This window comes from Apodemus sylvaticus, chromosome 6 (genome assembly GCF_947179515.1).
Source record: "Apodemus sylvaticus chromosome 6, mApoSyl1.1, whole genome shotgun sequence".
Classification (NCBI taxonomy): Eukaryota; Metazoa; Chordata; class Mammalia; order Rodentia; family Muridae; genus Apodemus; species Apodemus sylvaticus.
The window spans coordinates 45,824,697-45,845,456 of record NC_067477.1 but is presented as its reverse complement, the minus strand read 5'-3'; the positions used below and the strand labels follow the sequence as shown (position 1 = coordinate 45,845,456).

Here is a 20,760-nt window from a genome sequence, read left to right as displayed (position 1 = left end):
ATAGATAGAGCACTCATGTATATAAAATAAATGGAAAAAAAAAGCAAACAGTTATGGGTCTAATTAATCTTAAATACCCCACCTTAGATCATTCAGTTCCAAGATAAAAGATGCATAACCTTTATATTTATAATAAGCTTTAGTCAGCACTAAAGCTGGGCGGGTATCTACCCACCGCGGGTATCCACAAAGAGTTATGGCTTGCTGTGTATTGGTGCGCTCTTAACACCAATTGGCCAGCCCTCGTGGCCTTGTTTTCACGACTCACCTGCCCCATAGTGTCTCTTCGCCCACCTTCTCTCTCTCTCCTCCTCGCGTGGTCTTGCCTCTGACCCTAAACCTGGGAACCAAAAAAGCCAACTGTAGGCTGTATGCAATTTTATCACCAATCAGAGATAACTTGGGAGGCAAGGTTACATATGCACTTGGGTTTGCCTGTGGTTTCTCTTGTCCTTGGAGGCAATCAGGCCTTGGGGGCCAGAATTTAGCATTACAACACATAGCAAAAGACCAAACCTCAACAAGGACCTGAAGTGGATTCCCCAGTATACACTGTAAATGTCAGGCACAGCTGTGCGTGCTGATCCCAGGGTTGGGGAGATAGAGGGGCTTTCTGCATAGCTGGTCTAGCTGATTGGTGAGCTCTAGGGTCTGTGAGAGACCCTGTCTCAAGAAATAGGGTGGGGAGCTCCTGAGGAAGACATCTGATACTGACCTCTGGTCTTTCACACGTATACAAATACCTGTCCATACATGTGTGAGCACAAAACAACAGACATGCAGTTAGGAGCCAGAGGACGGAGTCGGTAGGGAGAGTGGTCATCTAGTATGTACGGATCCCTGGATTCAACCCCAGCGCCATGTAAAGCAGATGTGGTGTGTACTCTAGGAATCCTAGCACTTAGGAGGAAGAGACAGAGGTTCAAGGACATACTTGACTACGTACCAAATTTCAAGCCAGCTACATGAGACCTTGTCTTTAATTTATTCATTCTTTTTTTTAAAAAAAAAAATTTATTTATTTATTTATTTATTTATTTATTGTAAGTATATTGTAGCTGTCTTCAGACACTCCAGAAGAGGGCATCAGATCTCGTTACCTATGGTTGTGAGCCACCATGTGGTTGCTGGGAATTGAACTCAGGATCTTCGGAAGAGTAGCCAGTGCTCTTAACCACTGAGCCATCTCTTGTCTTTTGAAAAAGCAATTAGGAGTTTGCTTATGTGGATATAGATAGGGAATGTGCTGGTCTCCGTGTGTGTCCCCCTGAGGAGCAAGCAGCTAGAAGACCCCTGTAGACTTTGCTGTGACTCTAAATTTATAGGACATCCCTAAGCCGTCACATTTCATCAGGCAGGGTGGAAGTGCGCGCCTGAGGGCTCTGTAGAGAGGTCTTCTGAGACAGGATACTCTTATCCTTCCCCTCCTGTCTCACATCTGTCCCCAGAAAGGCTGGGTACAAAGTGATGTCACCATTAGCCTAATAGTTGTGTTTTGTATCCCCAGAGCCTGGCCATACCCTGTTCAGCAGGGCAACACTTCCCAGCAGGCAGCAAGGATTCGAGATGCCAGGCCTTAAGGGCCGTAGAAAGTCGGGTGCGACCTCTGCTTCCCGGCCTGCATGCTGTGAGGGCTTGGTGTGGGGGCCTAGCTATTGTGCTGATGTTGCTGCCTATAACGGAGGTAGAAGCGCTTGAGATAAAAGTGTGGTTAGCGGCTAGTCGCTCTGAAGACGGAAACATGGCGTCCATGTTTTCCAGACGGCTCCTTAACTAAGGCCTTGGCTGGCATGCTAATACGAGGACTGAGCAGTTCATCATGGGCTGCAGAGAGGCAGAGGTGGCTCAGGTCCCACCCGGGCACCTCAGTAACACTGGAGAAGGCTTTCCAGAGGCTGGGATTGGGGGCCAGCTGGAGTGGATTTTGGGCTGGTGAAGGGCTGGTGAAGGGTGGATGAGCTTGGGACCCAGATTAGGAGCAGCTGTTTCATGGCCTGTGCTAACTACCGGTTCCTGTTCTTCAGAGCCCACCAGACACCTGCTCAGACAACTGAGCGAGAGAGGTGAGTGTGTGGGGAGAGCAGGCAGGTCTCCCCAGGGATCTGCGGTGGGGCGAGGGACCTGGTTAGGGACTGCGGAGGAGAACCAGCTAGAGGGAATTTGACTTTAGCTCTTCACCCCTGCTGTCTGTAGAGAGCCATGCCCCTGCCTCATACACCGCACCCTTTCTTCCATTGCGATAGGAGTTTAGCAGCTTGCACAGACCCGCACTGATTCTGTGCTGGGCTCCTGTGCTATCATTCTTTCCTTTGAAAGCCAGGGCTGGGTGAGTTGTTTGGGAGTATAGGGGCCCACATGAGGCTTCCCCAGGGGCTCTGGTCTCCCTAAAGAGAGGTTCTTTCTTTCTTTCTCTTCTTCTTCTCCGCCCCTCCCCCCATGTGCTCGGACCCTGTGATGTCAGCAGCCAGAGCAGTGGGAATGAAGGTGAGTCAGGGGCTCCGGGGGCCTGGAAGGAGGGACTGTGGGTGGCACTGCCCAGATCCCTTCCTGGGGACCCCCCTTTCATATCCTCTTCCTTAGGGCAGCACCCCATGGTGGCCTGCTTGGCCTGTGTCCTGTCAGTTTTCCCTCTTGGGGTATGTAGGCTTCTTTTGGGGGACTTTATTCCCAACTAGATCTCAGTCTTTCCACCACAAAATGCCTCACTCCAGAGAAGGCCAGGTTTGGGCATTTAGGAGTAGATTGTTCAATGAAGCCATTTCTAGCCGCCTACAGGAGGCGGGTTGTCCACAAGGCAGGTGACAAGGGGCTCTTATGCTCTGAACAGCATGCAGGCAGTGCTGGAGCCCTCTTGGACTTCGGGCAGCCACCCCGTGCACAGGACCAGCAGCCAGAGGCTGAGGGGGCTACCAGAGAGGAGCTTGAGGAAGAGGAGGAGGAAGAGCAGCAGCAGCAGGCCTTCCCGGTCTCCCTGGAGGAGCTGGCGGGGCATGATGGCGGGGAGAAGGTGCCCGGGCCAGAGCTCCCGGGCTCAGAGGAGGAGGAAGCGGAGGAAGAAAGTCTAGCAGTGGCGGAGCAGGTAGCTGACTTCGCCAGCTCCCTGCTGGCCGCCCTCCACTGCTGGCACTATCGGGCCAACGCTTTACTTTTCTCCCGGGGTGCTATGGTGAGGTGTCTCTTTGATCGCCCTTCTTCCTTGCATGTTATCTGGCATGTACACGTCCTTCCCGTGTCCTTCCCACCCTCCACTACACTGTCCCCTCCTTCCTGCTGTCAATACTTAACTCACTCACTGTCACGCCCTGGTGAGCCCCTGGCATGCACTGTTCTAGGACTGGGTACCCACTGGTACACTACCCCCTGACCAGGACTAACGGGGTGGGGGAGGGGAGGGCGGGCATCTGTTACGCGTGCAGGTCAACTGACCGTGTCTGTAAGGGAAGGCGGGTTGGACTTTTCTAAAACTGCACACTTGGCAAGGATTTCTGTGGCCCCGGGCCTGGCAGTTCAGGTTGTTTGGAATGGGCTTGGGCACAGGACTGGCTCAGTCCTGGAGGTGCTGCCTGTATCTCCTTGGGGTACAGGAGGCACTGTCTATGTTGGACTGGAATGTGGAGGGGACCAGTTCTCAGTTGTAAGCTGACTTCTGCTTGCTGCAGGGGAAGAGACACAGGGAGACTGAAGGCTCTAAAAGCTGCAGAAGGCCCAGTAACCGGTCTCCAACCAATGCGGAGAAACACATGAGCTTTGAGTCTGTTTCTTCCCTGCCAGAGGTGAGCAGTCGGGAGGTGAGAGGGAGATCGTACCGGTAGCTGGAGTCCAGAGCTCTGGGTCGATAGGCAAGTCTTTGAGCACAGGCTATCTTACTTACTAGGTACATGGATCAGGGACTCCCACTTCCTGGCCCTTGCCCCTTTCAGAGACCTGGTCAGCCTAGAGGTATGTGGTTTGGCAAACAGTCTACCTGTTTCTATGAATTAAACAAAGGTGACTGTCATTGGGCCTCTTCAGACAGGCTGCCTGTGTAGGACATAAGGCATACCCTGCATAATGTTAGCTGCCTAAGTAATGCCTCAGGCCACCGGGGCCAAAGGACAGAATATGTGAATCCATTGGGGGTACCTCTTCCTATTTTCTTCTGTTCCCCACAACCATTCTAGAAGGAAAAGAGGCATGAAGAGGCTGGTTGGCAGACTGCACAGCAGGCAGCCTCTGGGGGGACCTAACTCCTTTAGTTTCTCAAAATTAGAAGAGCAAGGTCAGGAGCTGGACCCCACAAATCCCTGCCTGTCCGTGTTATCACACTGGACAGCAGGTTCCAAGATGAATTTTCTGGAATCCCATTAATGATTCAGACCTTGAGAGTTGTCCTGTCAGGTTGAGCCTCGGCCAGGAGAGGGCTGAGGATCGAGGTGACACTAGATAAAAATATAGCTGTCTACTTAAGCTGCTGTAACAGCGTATCTTCGAGCAAGTGTTTATAAACACAGGAATGTATCTGTTCAGTGCAGTGAGATTGCCAAGTCCAAGATCAAGGCAGCCCAGCTGGTTCGCTGCTGTCTGATGAGGATTCCCTCTCCGCTTTAGTCACATCCTTGCTGTGCCCTCACAGCAAGGAAGCTTCCTTAGCCTCTTTTATGAGGCACAAGAATGGAGCCCAGATGGGGGTAGTCACTTCCTAAAATCCCTGCTTGTTATCACAGTAGACAGACAGCAGCTTCCAAGGTGAATTTTCTGGAATTGCATTAATGATTATTTAGACCTTGAGAGTGGTACTGTCGGGAATGACGATGGTATGTGATATGTGATAGTATGTGATTTTCTAGAATCTATGTGTTATCCATTGTGCCACTAGCCTGCTAAATTTTCGAATAACCATGTTAAGAAGTCCAAAGAAGCTGGGCATGGTGGTACGTGCTTCTAATCTTAGTACCCAGGAAGCAGAGGCAAGAGAATTTGATATTTTAAGGCCAACTTCAGACACATAGCAAGTTTAAAGCCAGGGTGGGCTCTATGGGAACCTGTCTCAAAAGAAAATGGGGGGAAAAAAAGAAGTGAAATTAATTTTAATATTTTATGTAGCCTACCAGAGCTAAAGTAAAATTACTGATATTTTGTTTTTTATGAAGCCTTCAAACATCTGAAGTGTCTTACGTTCCTAAGACTTTGATTTGGCCTAGCATCATGTCAGATGCTCAGTCAGATGGCTGGGGGCCACTCTGGGGGGCAGAACAGGTCTAGATCATAGGTGCAGCTCTGTACATTATGGAGTCGAGTATGATGCTTCCGAAGTTTGCCTCTGCACTGATCTCGCAGGAGACTACTCTGGGAAGATACCTGTGTCAGCCAGCTGACTAAGCCTCAGATCACCATGTGGTCAGTGGCTTCTGTTGGCTTCCTCCTTGCCCATCTGTTGGCCATATGTAGCGAGGCTGGGCCCACAGGTGCTGAGGCAGGTTGGCTGACAGGAGCCGAGAGAGAGAGAGACAGAGACAGGCAGAGACAGAGACAGAGCAAGGCAGAGAGAGAGAGAGAGAGAGAGAGAGAGAGAGAGAGAGAGAGAGAAAGAAAGAGAGAGAGAGCGCTTTACAAGTGTTGTAAGTGCAGGTATGGGTATGTGGGGTCAGTGAATAGCTTGGGAGTCAGTTCTCTGTATCCCCAGTACCATGGGATCTGGGCCTTGAGCTCACCTCCATCGGTGACTGGAGTTGAATTGCCTTCTGGCCCCTGACCTCATAGAATCTTTGTTCCCTTGGGGAAGTTGGGATATAGTTTCATGATTGCTCAGTCTTGGGTTTGAATCTCAGAACCCCGAGCTTCCTTGACATCAGACAGTGGCTATATGTGGGCCTCCTGGGAAACTGGGCTAGAGCCTTGGCTATGCCGGATGTTTCCACACTGCCCTTAGTTCCCAAGCAGGGTGCCACTGAGGGATGTTACAACCCTTCTGGTGTTTTCCTTGGGTGTGAAGACATGGGTCTATCATCCAGTTGCAGGGTAACTTAAGGAATAAACGGGCCTGGGGTCCTGCTTTTGAGTCATATGCACTCTGATTGTCTTTGTCCTGAGCTGCAGACCCTCTACCTGGCCTGAGAGTAGGCCATGCCATCTTGTCCCCTAAGCCTCAGGAAGGAACCCCAACTCCACGCCTAATATGTTCTCCGTTACCTTCCAGGTCGAGACAGATCCTGAGCCTGGGTCCGAGCAGGAGGCCTTTACTGCCTTGGAAGGTCCCAGCACTGAGGAGATGCCTTCAGACCCGGAATTTCCAGAAGCCTTGGAGACCCAGCTTCATGCCCCCAAGGGGCTGCTGGGAGTGGATCACCCAGCTGATGTGGTGGACTTTGTGGAGCCTGATGGGCCTGAAGACCTGAAGGCCCTGAGTAGTGAGGAGGAGGACGAGGAGGAAATGGAAGCCGCCCAGGAACCCGAGAGCCTCCTGCCACCCTCTGTGCTGGACCAGGCCAGTGTCATTGCTGAGAGGTTTGCCAGTAGCTTCTCTCGGCGGAGCAGCCTGGCAGTAGAGGATGGCAGGGCCAGCGGCCTAGGGACACCGCGGCTTATCAGCCGAAGCAGCAGCGTGCTGAGCCTGGAGGGCAGCGAGAAGGGTCTAGCTCGATGGAGCAGCATTGGGGACTCCCTCAGCAACCCACCCACCCCAGAAGTGGTCACTGGTGCAGATGTGACCACAGACAATGGCCCCTCTGTCAATGGGACAGAATCTCCAAGTTCAGGCTCAGGCTGCCCCACGGAACAGGACGGATCTTCCTGCAAGAAAAAAGAATCAGCGTTGTCTACCCGGGACCGGCAGCTGCTGGACAAAATTAAGAACTACTATGAAAACGCAGAGCACCATGACGCCAGCTTCAGCATCCGCCGGCGGGAGAGCCTCTCCTACATCCCTAAAGGACTGGTGCGCAGCTCTGTGTCCAGATTCAACAGCCTTCCCAAGCCAGATTCAGAGCCAGCAGCTCCAGTTGGGTACAAGAGGCTGGGGAGTTCTCGGCCAGCCTCATGGACCTTGTTTGACCTCCCAGGTCCCAGCCGAACAGATGAAGGGGACCCAGCTCCTGTCACAGATGCTGAGTTCCGCCCATCTTCAGAAATTGCAAAGATATGGGAAAGAATGGAGTCTTCGGAGAGAAGTCCACGGACAGGGTCTGGCCAGAGTCAGGCCAATGGCTTTGAGCTGCAGGAACCACTGTTCATCTTGGAGGAGCATGAGCTGGGGGCCATCACTGAGGAATCTGCTGTCGCCTCTCCAGAAAGTGCCTCCCCCACCGAGCAACCCAACCCAGCCCACCTGGCCCAGGAGCTGAAAGAGCTGGTGAAGGAGCTGAGCAGCGGTGTCCAGGGGGAGCTGGTTACCCCGCTGCACCCCCGTATTGTGCAGCTCTCCCACGTGATGGACAGACATGTGAGTGAGCGTGTCAAAAACAAGGTCTACCAGTTGGCCCGCCAGTACAGCCTCCGGATTAAGAACATCAAGGCAGCTAGGCCACCTCTGCCGTGGGAAAAAGCCACTCCTGACAGGGATGAGCAGATCCCTTCTGTTTCTGGCCTGCCTGAGGAAGCTGGAGAGCTGTCAGGGGGCAAAGGTATGATGTGGGTAGGGAGCTTGGGGTAGAAAAACCAAGTAGATCCAGTACTTTGGGGGGAAAACCTCTATAGAGGCTATACCATGAGGGGACTAGACCCCAAGCACCGCGTGGTATACAGTGAGCCTTGGTGCTGGAGGGCCAGCCTACGCTCAGCTGGCCCCTCCTCCCTCTTCCCCAGCTCTTCCAGTTGAGCAGGGGGAGCTTGGAGAACAGGCCAGGGGCTCATTCCGCTCAAAGATGGGAGCAGAGAGACAAATGGGGTTTCTCTTCCAGCATGCCCCAGTCCCCACAAACAGCTGAAGACGCTTCCCATCTCACCCTTTCTGTCTCAAATCTTCCCTCCCAGTGGTTCACGTAGCGTGCTCTCTTTCTTCCCAGCCAGGAGGAAGCCTGTGCTATCCCTCCTTAGCTATGAGCAGCTGGTGGCTCAGGAGCATGGCACCTCCAAGTCTTCCTCTGCTGTGGAGACCTCTCCACGCCGTTTCTCCTTCAGCCCTTCTGCCGTCAGCCCAAGAACCACCCCGCCTGGGTCTCGGTCCTCTGCTCGGAGCCCCCTCAGCCCCTTTGACACTGAGACCTTCAACTGGCCTGACGTCCGGGAGCTCTGCTCCAAATATACCTCCCACGACAAGATTGCTCAGGCCGAGAGCAGCTGGCCCCGTGGCCCGCTGGTCAATAGGAGCCGCTCCTTGCCTGAGAACATTGTAGAACCTCCTGTGTCGGGCAAAGTGGACCACTGCTGCAGCCTGGACACTAACAGGCACCAAGGAGATGGGGAGGCCTCCCAGCCTCCGCCTCCTGAGTCTCCTCCCCAAAGCCGGCTGAATGGAGGTGAGACCCTGTATGTCACTGCAGACCTTACCCTGGAGAACAACCGTCGAGTGATCGTCATGGAGAAGGGGCCCCATCCCAACTCCACTGTTGAGCTGGAGGGAGACAGTGGGAAGGAACCAAGTTACCCAGTGGCTTTGAAGGGACAGGGCCAAGGTTCCCAGGAGTCTGCAGAGCACCAGCCCAAAGAAGACGGTCCCAGGGACTCAGCAGACACAAACAAACAGGGTCGAGTAAGAAACCTGAGGGAGAAGTTCCAGGCCTTGAACTCTGTGGGTTGACTGACTCCTGAAGGAGAGAACAGGCATGAGGTGGAAAGGACTGGCTCCTAAGGCTGTTCCTCCATTCTCTGGAAGAGTGGTTTGGGAAACATGTGTGAACTCACCTGCTCCCTGTGCTGGCAACTCCCCTCCCCTGGGAGGTCCTGTGATGACTTTCCTTAGGTCCAGATGAGCCACTTACCTTCTCTGTAAATCCTTCTCTGATAAGAAGCCTACTATTTTATTTAAGCTTATTCTGCCCAGGGAGAGCAAGCACTGCTCTGGCTTTTCTTACTGGCTGGCTGAGAACCCAAGGGAGACTTAGGAAAGAGCCTGGGCAGGCTTTGCCCTTTAACTGCCTTGTCATAGGACCCAGGCAGGAACGAGGCCAATAATTTATTGCTTTATATCCTGTGGTGTGTGTGTGCGTGTGTGAGTATGTGTGTGTCTTGTAAAGAATGTAACGGACTTAGTTCAGGAACTCTTGAAGGTTGTCTTGCTGGCCCTGTGGTTGTTGCTAATGTACACACATTTCATTATTTACCTATGGTGCAATAACCACTGCTGACCCACCAACCTGTGTGTGGCCTCCTTACTTACTGGGTTGCTCATTCAATGTCCAGGCACAGCAAAACAGAAGATAGCAGGGCGCTCCCAGGCCAGGTGGGGTACAGAGTGTGAGGTGGGACCTTGTTCTCCACCGCGGCTGCCTCTGTGCATTGCTTTGTCCACCCAATGGTGTGATGTTCTATCTGGGGTGAGAATCCTACATGGGAATCTTTAGCTCTTTTCCCAAAGACAAAGTTGTTCTAAAAAGCTGGAGCCGACAGGCAAGTGGAGCCCTTCAGATAAACAGGGCATTTTACGCATTTCCGCCTCTCCGGTTCCCAGGAGGAGGCGAGGGTCCTAAGGTTGCGGCTTGGCAGTGTCCTAATGTGGCCTGCGGCGTTATGGAGTGTAAGTGAATTTTATTAGAATGGCTCCCGTCCTCACAGCATCCACAGCAGTGCCTGGTTGCACAAGGCCAGGAAGGCCCCCATTTCTAAGTCTAAGTGAGCTCTTTTCTCCACAGACCAGCTCTACTTTGTTTGGTTTGTTTTGTCTGGGGCCAGAAAGGAGGGGACTGTAGGGCCTTGGTGACAGAGAGGTTAGTTCCTCTGGTGTACCTGAAAGTCTGCAGAGAGTAAGACCTGGGGATCTTCCAACCTAGGAGGATGGATTGGATCTGAACCCAGAACCATCAACCCTCACCCTGGTATCCAGTGAGTGGTGGTCTCCTGGGCAGGGACAGAGCAGGACTGCAGTAGCCCATGTCCTGTCTGTCCTCTGCAGCCACTGCCAATCACTGAGAAGACAGCTACTGTTTCTGAGCAGGCCTGTCCCAGGATATGACACCTGATAGTGGCCATAAAAGCATTGAATAGGTGACTCAAAGTCTTGTCCCAGCCTTGCTACCAGCCAGTTGGATCACCCAACTTTCCTCATCTACAGATTGAAGGCAGGATGAGTCATTGTTTCTCAAACTCAGTGATGGCATGCAGGGGTGGAGCCTGGGCAGGTGTAGCTAATGTCTTTCAGATGAGCCTCACAGCCCATGTGTAGGTGTGCCGAGGACAGGGACAGTTGTATTCGCTGGCTCCTATTAGAATTATCTGAAGACCCTCTGAAACCTGGCAGCCCCATGTGCCACCCAGGCCAAACAAAACTGCCCCCCTGAAGATGGATCCCAGGACAGATAGGGGATCAGGTTCTTGCTCCCAGTAGTTAACAGCCTGAGCAGTAGATTGCTTAGAGACAACTTTGCCCTAGAGTTGATTGAACTCATGAATGAGCAAGCTTCCTCAGGATCCCAGATGGGATCTAGGGCCTGGGCACCAGCATCCCATAATATGCTCAGGAACAAAGTAAACTCTAGCTGTCTCTCTGTTTCCATGGTGTCTTCCCTCTGATGTCCAGTTCAAAGGAACAAGAGGCTAGTCAAATAAACAGAAACAAACACAGAGTATTATTGATTTATTAGAAAAAACCTAGTAAATGGGGTTCCTCTGGTTGGTGGACGCACATTTGAGCAGGTGGAGGACAAGTCCAGCCAGCCCCAGGACCAGCCCCAGATGGTGTGATCTGTGCCCAACAGGGTTTCATTTCTCTACCTTCATTTCACTTTCTGTGTCCTTCCTGAGCTTGCTTGTCCAAGGGACCAAGCCATATGGCCTCCTCTGAATCTCTGCCTCCTCTTGGTGATGGAGGAAGGAGATCCAGGCCCACCCAGCCCAGGGGACCTGTTGCCCTCCAATAGGAAGGAGAAGATGGGGCAGGGGAGGGAGCCAAGCCTACACAGACTTCTGTTAGTACTGGCAGAGGTGGGGTGGGAGGGTCCCAGGACCCCTCTGCTCCTCCTCAGCCCAGGACAAAGGCAACAGGGAGGGAAGGAGGGAGAGCTGCCTGGGTTCCCAGAGCGCTTCCTCCAGCCGCCCTGGGGAGGAAGCCTGTGATGCTGGTGTGGACTGGAGCTGTGGTAACCCAGTTTGAGAATACTGTCAGGGAAGACTGCAAAGTAGAAAATACCAGAAAAGTCAGCCTTGCCAGGGCACCAGGAGAGCCCCGCCCTGGAGTGCACAGGGTTCCCACAAAGTCAGTCCAGTATGTGGAGTGCCGTGGGGCCTGGGTGACATGGGTGACAAGTGTGGGGAGCTGGCCGTGATGGCCGGTCACATGCAGGTCTCTGCCCTTGTATAATCCTTTGCGGAGAAATCCTAGCTCTTCCATTGGAGCCTTTTCTTTCTTGGCTCTGTGGAGTTACCAGAAAATGCTCACTTCAGGCGCTACTTGGGTACATGTAGAAGGGAAACGTAGACCCTCATCCCTTGGTCCCTCAAAGACTAGGCCAGGGGAACTGCCTGAGGGAGCTGCTTGCCACCTAGCGCCTCATCGAGGAGCCCCCTTCCTGACCCAGAGATAGACTTGCCTGTCAGTGTACCAAGGCCATTTTTATTGTCAGGGGTGCAGATGCTTCCCTGTCTACTGCTTTGGTTTCTCCAGCTGTACAAAGAGGCTGGTGAATGGTGCTCACTATGTTCCCTGTGGAGGGGAGAGTTTAGGGTCCTCTACGTTGAGGCCAAGTTACAGACTGGCTGTGGAGATGAAGAAATCAGACCCCACTGGCTATGGTGGTCATAGTCTACTGGAGCTGAGTTCATACTCAGATGGTGTCAGGGTCACAGGGTGCAACTGATCTCTGAGCTCTACCTGCCTGGCCAACAATGAGGGATTCTGGGAAGGCCTAGTAACTGTATGCCTACTGCTGAGCCTTACCCATAGGGAAGGCAGTAGAATCTGGCTGTGGGCCCTAGGGACACAAATGGTTTCCTAGGTGAAAAGGCCCCTTGCCCTCACCTCCACCATCTTGTGGACCTAACTCCAGCTGTCATGTTAGGCTGGAGCTGTGTTGCTTTCAGTTGTGCAGCAGAGCGCGCCTGCAGGACCAGCGGTCCTAGTCTCCTGTGCAGGCTGCAGAGCCCCTTTGATGCCTGAAGAGGGGTGGTAGATGTTTGGTGATCTCTGTACCATGTGACCCCAAAATCTAAGACTAGGTCTGCAGAAACCAACCAAGAGGAGCCACACCTTTATAACAGCCTCAACGTTCATCCCTATGTCCCAGGGGTAATTGTGTCACAAGCCTGCATTTGTCACCCCGAGGTAATAAACAGCTCTGTGTCCAGCCACTGGCCTGGATGGTGCCAGCTGCAGGGAGAGGGGGCACAGGGGGGGCATGTAGCTTTGAGATACTTGACTGCAGGACCTGGGTATCAGCTTGTATCTGGCACCAGCTCTGGTTTGGCTGCAATTGGGAATGGGAGAAAGCCGCAATACCTGTCTGTCCCTCCTGTGGCAGAGGTCTGACCCCTAAGCTGTACCAGGGTTTCCAGGAGAGCCGTGTGAGGGCTTCTGGTCCTAACACTGTTGATGCCAGGAAGACCAATGGGTGTCATAAGGAGGAAGAGGCTCATTCACTCGGGACTCACCAAAACTCTTAGGGGTGTGAGGAGAGAAAAGGGACACTAGCCCTGAGGAGAGAGTCCTATCTCTGAAGGAGCCCAGCGGGGAGGAGGCTGGCAGTACTTGAAGCTTGGCATCCATATTGTCCCCCTTGGTACTCCACCAGCCCCTTGCCCAGAGCTGGATCTGAAGGCCCTTCCTCCTGCCCTTAGGGAACAGGGCAGCCATCGTCAATATTCATTTTCCTTTCCCTGGCTGACTGTGGTCAGTGACCCCAGAGGGGATTTGCTGTGGTAGTGGGCAGTGCTGGAGGAAACCCATCAGGCACCCAGCTTGTAGGCAGGAAGAGAACTATATGCCTTACAGAACCATTTCCAGCCCCAGAGGAGCTGGACCTCCAGTCCCTGGAGCCCAGCCAGCTGCATGGGGGAGGGGAGGTGGAGGGCTGTTGGCAGGCATTGGGAAGGCCAGGGAGGCCAGGCAGGCAAGGCAGCTATTGCAGTGCAGTGTGGGGCCCTGGGGCTGGCCCAGGAACTTGAGCAGGCAGGCTGCAGGCAGTGAGTGGCAGGCGGGAGGAGGACTGGCCACTGCAGAGGTCGAGGCCATGGGCTCCTTGTCCTTGCATGTCCCAATGCACACTGCAGTGCTGCCTGGCTGGCCCTGCCCACAGGGGCCCCCAGCTGCTACTTCTTTTTGGGGAAGAAGCTAAACCTCTTCTCCTTATCCTTCTTGCTGACGACGCTGGCATCAGGACCAGCCAGGGAAGGCAGAGGCAGACTCTGTGCCTTGACACGGATGCTCTGGGACTCGTTGATGGCCGTGCTCATGTTCTGTAGCCACAGCAGCATCTCCTCCTGCAGGGCGGAAATGGCAGGGAGTCTGGGGGTACGCAGCCCTCCTGGGGCCGTGAAGGGATGGGTGTGCTTCTGTGACTACTCCTGAGGGAGTCCTGAGATGATTCAAGTGTCAAGGTCCCGCCCGCCCCACTGCTAGCCCGACTGAGTCAGGCTTCCTGACTTACCTCATCCCTGCCATGGAAGAGCCATTCACTGCCGTTGCTTAACCTAGGAAGACAAAGGGTTTCGAGTCACGTTACCAACTCCAGAAGTCTTAACCTGGTCAGAGAGTTAGCCACTATCCTACAGCCGAAGTCATGCCCCTCTAGGACAGCAGACTGCCCAAGAAAGGCAAAAGTCTATAAGACCGTCAGTCTTTTAATTTAAAAACACCCAAGGAAGAGCCCCCCAGCTGAAAGGGGGCCTACCCGCAACTCATCAAGCCATCAGCATACAGATTCAAAAGGCGGCGGCAAAGCTCACCTCAGCTTAAATACATGCTTCTTCTTCTTATAGTTGACAGCAATCTCACAGATGGCGTGCCTCAGGGCCAGGGGCTCCTCACCGTGGTAGGGCACCCCAAGGGCCAGGTTCTTAGCATCCTTGTAGAAGGTCAGCTGGCTGTTCCTGAGCACACAGTACAGGTGGTTCCAGGACCTGCAACAACGTGCACAGGCGTGTCACCTGTGGTCCTGCTGCTGCACCTCACAGCCAGCTCTGGTAACCTTGCAAGTTTGTTTTGTTATGTTTTGTTGAGGTAAGATTTCACTGTTATCATCCTGGATGTCCTAGAACACACCCACACTGTAGACCTGGCTAGCCTCAAACTCACAGAGCCTCTGCCACCACCACTGCACCACCACCACCACTACTGTTACCAATTTTTTCTGCCATCAATTAATTAACTAGTTAATTAATTTAGCACTGCTTATTTTTATTGCATCATTTTAACCTGGATAAATAGTAGCAGAGTCTATTGTTTGAAAAAGAGGAGAAGGGGCTGGAGAGATGGCTCAGCGGTTAACAGCACTGACTGCTCTTCCAAAGGTCCTGAGTTCAAATCCCAGCAACCACATGGTGGCTCACAACCGTCTGTAATGAGATCTGACGCCCTCTTCTGGGGTGTCTGAAGACAGCTACAGTGTACTTGCATATAATAATAAATAAAAAAATCCTTTAAAAAAAGGGGGGGAGATTAAAAATCATCTACATATTATTTCACTACCAAAAATTAACCATTGTTCACATGTTGTGTGTCCTTCTAGCATTTGTTCTGTTCCCATTTTTCTACTCAGAGATAACTAAAATTAGATTGTATTGTATATTGTTCAGTCTTCCCCCAACACACACACACACACACACACACACACACACACACACTGGAAATTGAACCCAGAATCCCGAACATCTATCACAGAGCTTCACGCCCAGCCTTCCACATTCCACTTTATATTCAGGCTAATATTGAGCATAACACTATGTCATAAGTATGTCTTCATAGCCGGGTGGTGGTGGCGCACGTCTTTAATCCCAGCACTTGGGAGGCAGAGGCAGGTGGATTTCTGAGTTCGAGGCCAGCCTGGTCTACAGAGTGAGTTCCAGGACAGCCAGGGCTACACAGAGAAACCCTGTCTTGAAAAACCAAAAAAAAAAAAAAAGTCTTTATGACCTCAATATTATTTAAATGTAACTTTGCATACTTTTATGCAAAATTTATGGTATCCTATTATTGAATAGTAATGTGAGATATGTGTGTGTATATATATATGTATATACATATATACACATTTATCTTGTATATATACATATATATATATTCACATATATCTTGAAGCTTAAGAAACTCTATTTACTGAGCATGTTCCCTATCACAATGGGCAATTGCTTTTTCGGTAGCACTAGGGATAGAACCAAAGGCCACAGGCACGCTAGGCAAGTACACTACTGTTGAGCTATATTCCGTCCTCAGGCCTGAGCATTCCTGTGCACAAATTTTTGCTAATAATTCTAGATTTTTTAGAATACTTAAATTTTTTTATTTTTTTTGAGAATTTTACTCTGTAGCCCTGGCTGGCATGGAACTCACTATGTAGACCAGGCTCTCCTCAACCCACAGAAATACACTACTTAAAGGCAGGTGCCACTCATGTATGTTTGTAGAGTGTGGTGTGTGTTCACGAGTGCAGGTGCTCTTGGTGGCCAGAAGAGGGCACCACAGCCCTGGAGTGGAGTTACATTTGCTAGAGGGGCGAGGGAATGATCTTAAGTTGCTCCCCTTTTTGATGCTAGAGTTAGAACTCAGGGCCTTGAACATGCTAGACAAATATTCTAGTTATGAGTTACACTAGCCACTGTTTAGTTAGTTAAGTGGCACAGTGCTGGGGATGGAAACTAGGGTCCTTCACATGCTAGGCAAATGCTAGAATTCTGATCTTGGGATGTTTCTCAAAGTAAAATTTCAAACTATTTCTTTATTCTTTGCATATTTGATGCATTAGAATGGAGCTAGGACATGTGTGCATGCACGTGTGTGCGTGCGTGTGTGTGTGTGTGTGTGTGTGTGTGTGTGTGTCCTACCTCCTTTTCTGTTGTTTTGTATTTGTTTTTTGAGTCAGGGTTTCAAGTGTTAGCCTAAACTTGTCTTGAAGTTGGTTTGGTATTAGAGGCAAGAGGCATGTTTAACTCTGTCCTATCATTTAAGAAGAAAAAAGAAAAAAAAAAAACCCTCAGCCACCAGATTTCTGTAAGTCTAGGCATGTTTCTATAGCTGTGTCTGAGAGCACTGAGCTCCCAAGAGGCCTGTCTGGGTTTCCAGGCTCAGGGTGGCCTTGTCCCAGCTCCGGAGCTCCCAGCGGTTTGTCCTGAGCTCCCAGCGGCTTGCCCAAGCCCCTATACTGACACTGGGAGGCATGCTGCTGCGTTTTTATGGTAAGAGGCACTCAGCTTCTGCTCCTTCTCATCTTCCTCCGTCTGTCCATCTGTCTATCCGTCTGTCTGTCTGTATGCCTTTTGAAGGCAGGTGAGGAGCTAGGAGGGCACAGAGAGAACCACCATCTGGCCAAAGAGCACTTGACTCAGACGAAGCAGTCGTAGAACCCTTTAACCAAGCCCAGGTCTCCTGACTGAGCTCAGGGTCCTTCCTCCTGCGGTCAGGCAGTGGCTACGAGGGTCCTTGGTGTACAGTGCTGCCTTGAGCAAATGACAACCTCTGCAGTGCTATCTCCCCGTCTGGACAATGTAAACTTCAGCATCTCATTGCAGCTGTGAAGAATGCAACGCCCACAGGAGATGCCCAGGAAATGTTAGCTCCCTTTCCTGGAGATTCTGCGTTTAAACAGTGAGTCTCCAGGACCACTGAGTCTCCGAATGGCTGTCCCTTTCTGAAGTTTGAAAGTGCTTTGTTGACTGCCCCAGGCCAGAAGCTCTAGAGGTAACGCTGGCTTCCACCGCCCAGTGTTGGACATGGTTTTGTTTTTGTTTTTTTTGTTTGTGTTTTTGTGTTTTGGGGGGAGGCACCCCCCACCTGAGCCTACTTCTCTTCTGCCACAAGCCATTGGCCCAGTCCCTAAAAGGAAAGGGCCCCAGAGACCCCAGGCAGGGGCAGAACATGACTAACTCAGGTTGCCTGCCCTCTTTGCATCAGCACCAGAAGGGACCTACAGAAGGCATCTAAGTCACTAATGTTCCCTAGTCATCTCCCATTTTACAGCAAGGAAGGTAAAGTCCAGATGGGTAAAAGTGAGGCTTGGTTAAGACCGTGTCAGCGCCAGGGTTTCCTGTTGCCCACCCCTGTGAGAACTGGCCAGTGCCCACCATGACCTGCTGTTTACCAGGCACAGCCTCTGTTCTGAAAAAGCCTGTCTTGTTACCATCTACCCTCATTCCATTTTTTATTGCTTTTTTTGGGGGGGGGGAATGAGGGGTCAGGTAGAGACAGGGTCTCACTATTTGGCTCTGGCTGTCCTGGAACTATGTAGACCAGGCTGGCCTCGAACTCACAGAGATGTGCCTGCCTCTGCCTCCTGAGTGCTGGAATTAAAGGTATGTGCCACTACACCCAGCTCCATTCTCATTCCGTTTTACAAATGGGAAACATACCTTGCGGGATTTGGATGGATAATGTTTGATGAAGTCACAGTATTTGAATTCAGACCCAAAATTAAGATAGGCCTCTCCTATCATGCCAAGAAGCCACGGGGAGAGCCAAAGGCTCAGGACCACTCTCCCCAGCGCACACCTCTGGCATCAAATCCATCTGCTGGTGGGGTGACCCCGGGAGCCACTCGTCTCCCCAGTGGCCCTCCCCACACACACCTGTTAGAGGCCTTCTTGTTGGGCCCCTCTAGGTCGTGCTTTCTGCCCAAGTAGCCCTCCATCTGCACAGTGTGCCCGAGGTCTCGCTGGGCTGGCAACGTCGTGGGCTCGTCACCCTCACTCAGGGGCGTGTCGAGGACCTTAAAGAGGGGCTCTGTGGCAGGCCTCTCATCCCCAACGGATTTCTCCTGTTCATCCTTGTGGTGTCCTGGCAGGGGTGGTGGTGGCAGGTCCTGGGGCCATGGTCCTCTTTCTTCCCCCTGCTCAGGGGCACAAGAGAGGAGCAGGCCTTCATGAAGGTTCAGGCCAAGGATAGCTTTTCTTTGGCCCTTTCCACCTGAGCCTAGTTCTCTTCTACCACAAGCTGCTGGGCCCACTCTGGCTCTCCTTTAACTTTAACTCCTCGAGTCTCTGAGGTAATCCCGTCTTCATCTTAATTAGCAAAAGAGAGTTGTTAAGAGGAGATGAAGGGGTCCGGTGGACACACATCACCACACATCCCGTGTGACTTTCAGAGCTAGGGACAAGCTCTCTAAAGCCTGCTCCAGGGCCCAATCCTTCCTCCAAATACTTCCGACTTTGAGACACTGCAGCTCTGGACATACTTTGTAGAAAGGGCCTGCTGCAGGGATGACAAACCCTGCAGGGATGAGGGTATTGAGTGAAAGAGAGTATTCTTCCATACCCTTCAGATTGTCACCAAAGCCATCGGTCTCCCTCACCTTTAACTTAACTATATCTTACCCCCAAACGCTTGAGACGCGATCCCCTCACCATATAAAACAAATGGAGTCTCTTCAGGTTCTGACAAGCTCTCTTCCTGTCACTTGGTAGGAACTTGTTAGATAGGGCAGGGATTCTGATGTCACTGGTTGCCTGTCTTGTGGAAATGCTGTGCTGTTTACCTCCGTGTGGGCTCCTGGCTGTAGGTATGAGGTGCTGACGAAAAGGGAAGGGGTGCCCCATTTCCTAGCTGGATATAGGGCCCCTTTAAGGCAAAAACAATAGGGGGGTCTTTTGACTGGGTACCAAAGAAGGCAGTTCCACTTGGGCCATGAGGCTACTGCATCATCCCTGTGGCTGACTTCTGGTAACCCCAGAATGAGGTGGGAAGGCATTCCCAACAGGCATACAGGATGCTCAGAACATTGGGGAGGAACAGGGAGGAACTGGGAAAGGGCGGGCCTTGTTCTTTTCATTGGGAGCTTAGTCGAGGGTACAAACCCATCACTGGACGTAAAACTGAAGCTTTAAGATAAGACTGGGCACTTCCAACAGCTGTAACGACTGGGCTCGGCCTGAGGGGCACTGTGGAATGCCAAGTGTGGGGGGAGTTCAAAGGCCGTGGTCAGAAGACAGGAGGAGCTGTGTGTGTCCCCACCATATTGGACTGCTCAATAAACAAGCTCTCAAGTACCGGGGTCCTGGTAAGATTTCATTCAAAGAAAAGGAAACTTGGCTGGAAGCATTTGGAAACCTCTGACCAAACATTTCTATATTTAATGAGGAAAATGATGGTCAGAGGTTAATGGCTTTGGGGATGTTATATAGTCAGTGGGTAACAAAGTCATTAGGAGAATGTACTCCAGAGCGTGGCAGGCCTGCATTTTAGGCTATTCTCATTCCTTTGTTAGAATCCTTTGAGGCTTGTGGCCAGGCTGCTATGCTGTACGTATGCCGGAAGAATTTATATCTCAATGTTTGCCACGAGCAAGCATTGTCCCAAGGCTCCAAAGGCCCTGACATGCCGGCACTGTTACTTTCTAGTGAGGAGAAAGAACAGATGTGAATATGGGATGGGACCTCAAATCTCAGTTTGGAATCGTGTGACCCCAGTGCAGTCTACCTTCTGCCTCGGATGGAAAGTTCTGGAGGCAGTCGCCAACCCAGGTGGGAAGCCCCGGCCTTGGCCTCTCCTCAAGAGGAGGCGGGAGGGGGCTGATGCCTGGGAGAAGAAGCCACAGGGGGGCAGGGTGGGAAGCCACCAGCTGGTTATGACCTGCCTGCTGCACCTCTCCAGCCTCTACGCTCCTGCATCTGTTTCCTATGCTTTTAATTCTCTGAGAAAGTAGCTTTTAAGAAAATCAAGATACATTCAGCTAGGGCCGACTTCTTGCTGCTGCGTACTAGGCGGAGACCTAGCCTGCGCTGGAGCCAGGGTATTCTGAGTTTGGCTGTGTTACAAGTTAGCTTTGACACACGGGGCTTTCCAGTAATGGCAAAGATTTCTTCTCTGGTTTTGGTTTTGGAGTGGATTTCAGCACATCCTGGTTCCAACCCCACACAAAGGTCAAGACCTGAGAGGGCGGAGCCAGAAATGAGGGCAGAGGTGGAGGACTTTGGCTTTGGAAGTCCTCAGTTTCCTCCTGGACCGGGGAGACACCCAGATCTGCTGGGAGGAAGATGAATGCAGGAGAGGGTGGAGAGGCTCCCGGAGTTCATCTTTTCTTCAGCTCTCAAGGAAGTCTGGCTAACTTCTGGAAGAGTGGGTGATGGGAAAGGGAAGGAAACACTCCTTCCATAGCAACCCACCCCCTCCCCATAGGACTTTGCCCCTCTGTACCCTTTCTAACACCCAAAGCCCAGGCGGTGGGTCAGATAGCCCTGGAATGAAGTTTCTGGACCCTCATTTTGAGAACAGAAGAGAACCCAGCAAGTCATTAAACCTTCCTCTCTGCTTGTAAGGGGGTACCTGTGATCACTTTAGGGGTGATCTAAGCCTTTCAGGTTAAAATAGGGAATGCTGGCTTTTATGATCCTACTCCTACCAAACCCACCTGTCTCCGGCTCTCCTGAGCTGTTATGGCCAGTGCCTGTGAAGTCAGCCTGACCATCTCAAATACCCTTTTTCCTAGAGCATGGGGTTCGCAGGAGGCCTCTTAATGTGACCCTTAATGGGAAATCCTAGCTGCTTGCTGGCAG

General features: G+C 51.8%; 2 protein-coding genes across 10 annotated transcripts in view; one reads left to right on the top strand and one right to left on the bottom strand.

Annotated features, from left to right (window-relative positions):
* The window catches only part of Plekhg3 (pleckstrin homology and RhoGEF domain containing G3), a 45,709-nt gene extending 35,108 nt beyond the window's left edge, over nucleotides 1–10,601 (top strand). For 4 of the 9 annotated variants that reach the window (XM_052185614.1, XM_052185619.1, XM_052185618.1 and 1 more), the window contains 6 exons: nucleotides 2,025–2,063; nucleotides 2,462–2,484; nucleotides 2,828–3,166; nucleotides 3,660–3,773; nucleotides 6,176–7,598; nucleotides 7,980–10,601. In XM_052185614.1, the coding sequence (XP_052041574.1) occupies nucleotides 2,025–2,063; nucleotides 2,462–2,484; nucleotides 2,828–3,166; nucleotides 3,660–3,773; nucleotides 6,176–7,598; nucleotides 7,980–8,713 (2,672 nt within the window). In that variant the 3' untranslated portion in view covers nucleotides 8,714–10,601. The remainder of the gene's footprint in view (nucleotides 1–2,024; nucleotides 2,064–2,461; nucleotides 2,485–2,827; nucleotides 3,167–3,659; nucleotides 3,774–6,175; nucleotides 7,599–7,979) is intronic. The other 5 variants (XM_052185615.1, XM_052185616.1, XM_052185617.1 and 2 more) reach the window with 5 other exon arrangements.
* Nucleotides 10,602–10,690: 89 nt separating this feature from the next.
* The window catches only part of Sptb (spectrin beta, erythrocytic), a 131,710-nt gene continuing 121,640 nt past the window's right edge, over nucleotides 10,691–20,760 (bottom strand). The window contains exons 33-36 of the mRNA XM_052185623.1: nucleotides 17,839–18,098; nucleotides 14,008–14,181; nucleotides 13,710–13,752; nucleotides 10,691–13,542 (exon numbers count right to left, since the gene is read on the bottom strand). Of these exons, the coding sequence (XP_052041583.1) occupies nucleotides 13,372–13,542; nucleotides 13,710–13,752; nucleotides 14,008–14,181; nucleotides 17,839–18,098 (648 nt within the window). The 3' untranslated portion in view covers nucleotides 10,691–13,371. The remainder of the gene's footprint in view (nucleotides 13,543–13,709; nucleotides 13,753–14,007; nucleotides 14,182–17,838; nucleotides 18,099–20,760) is intronic.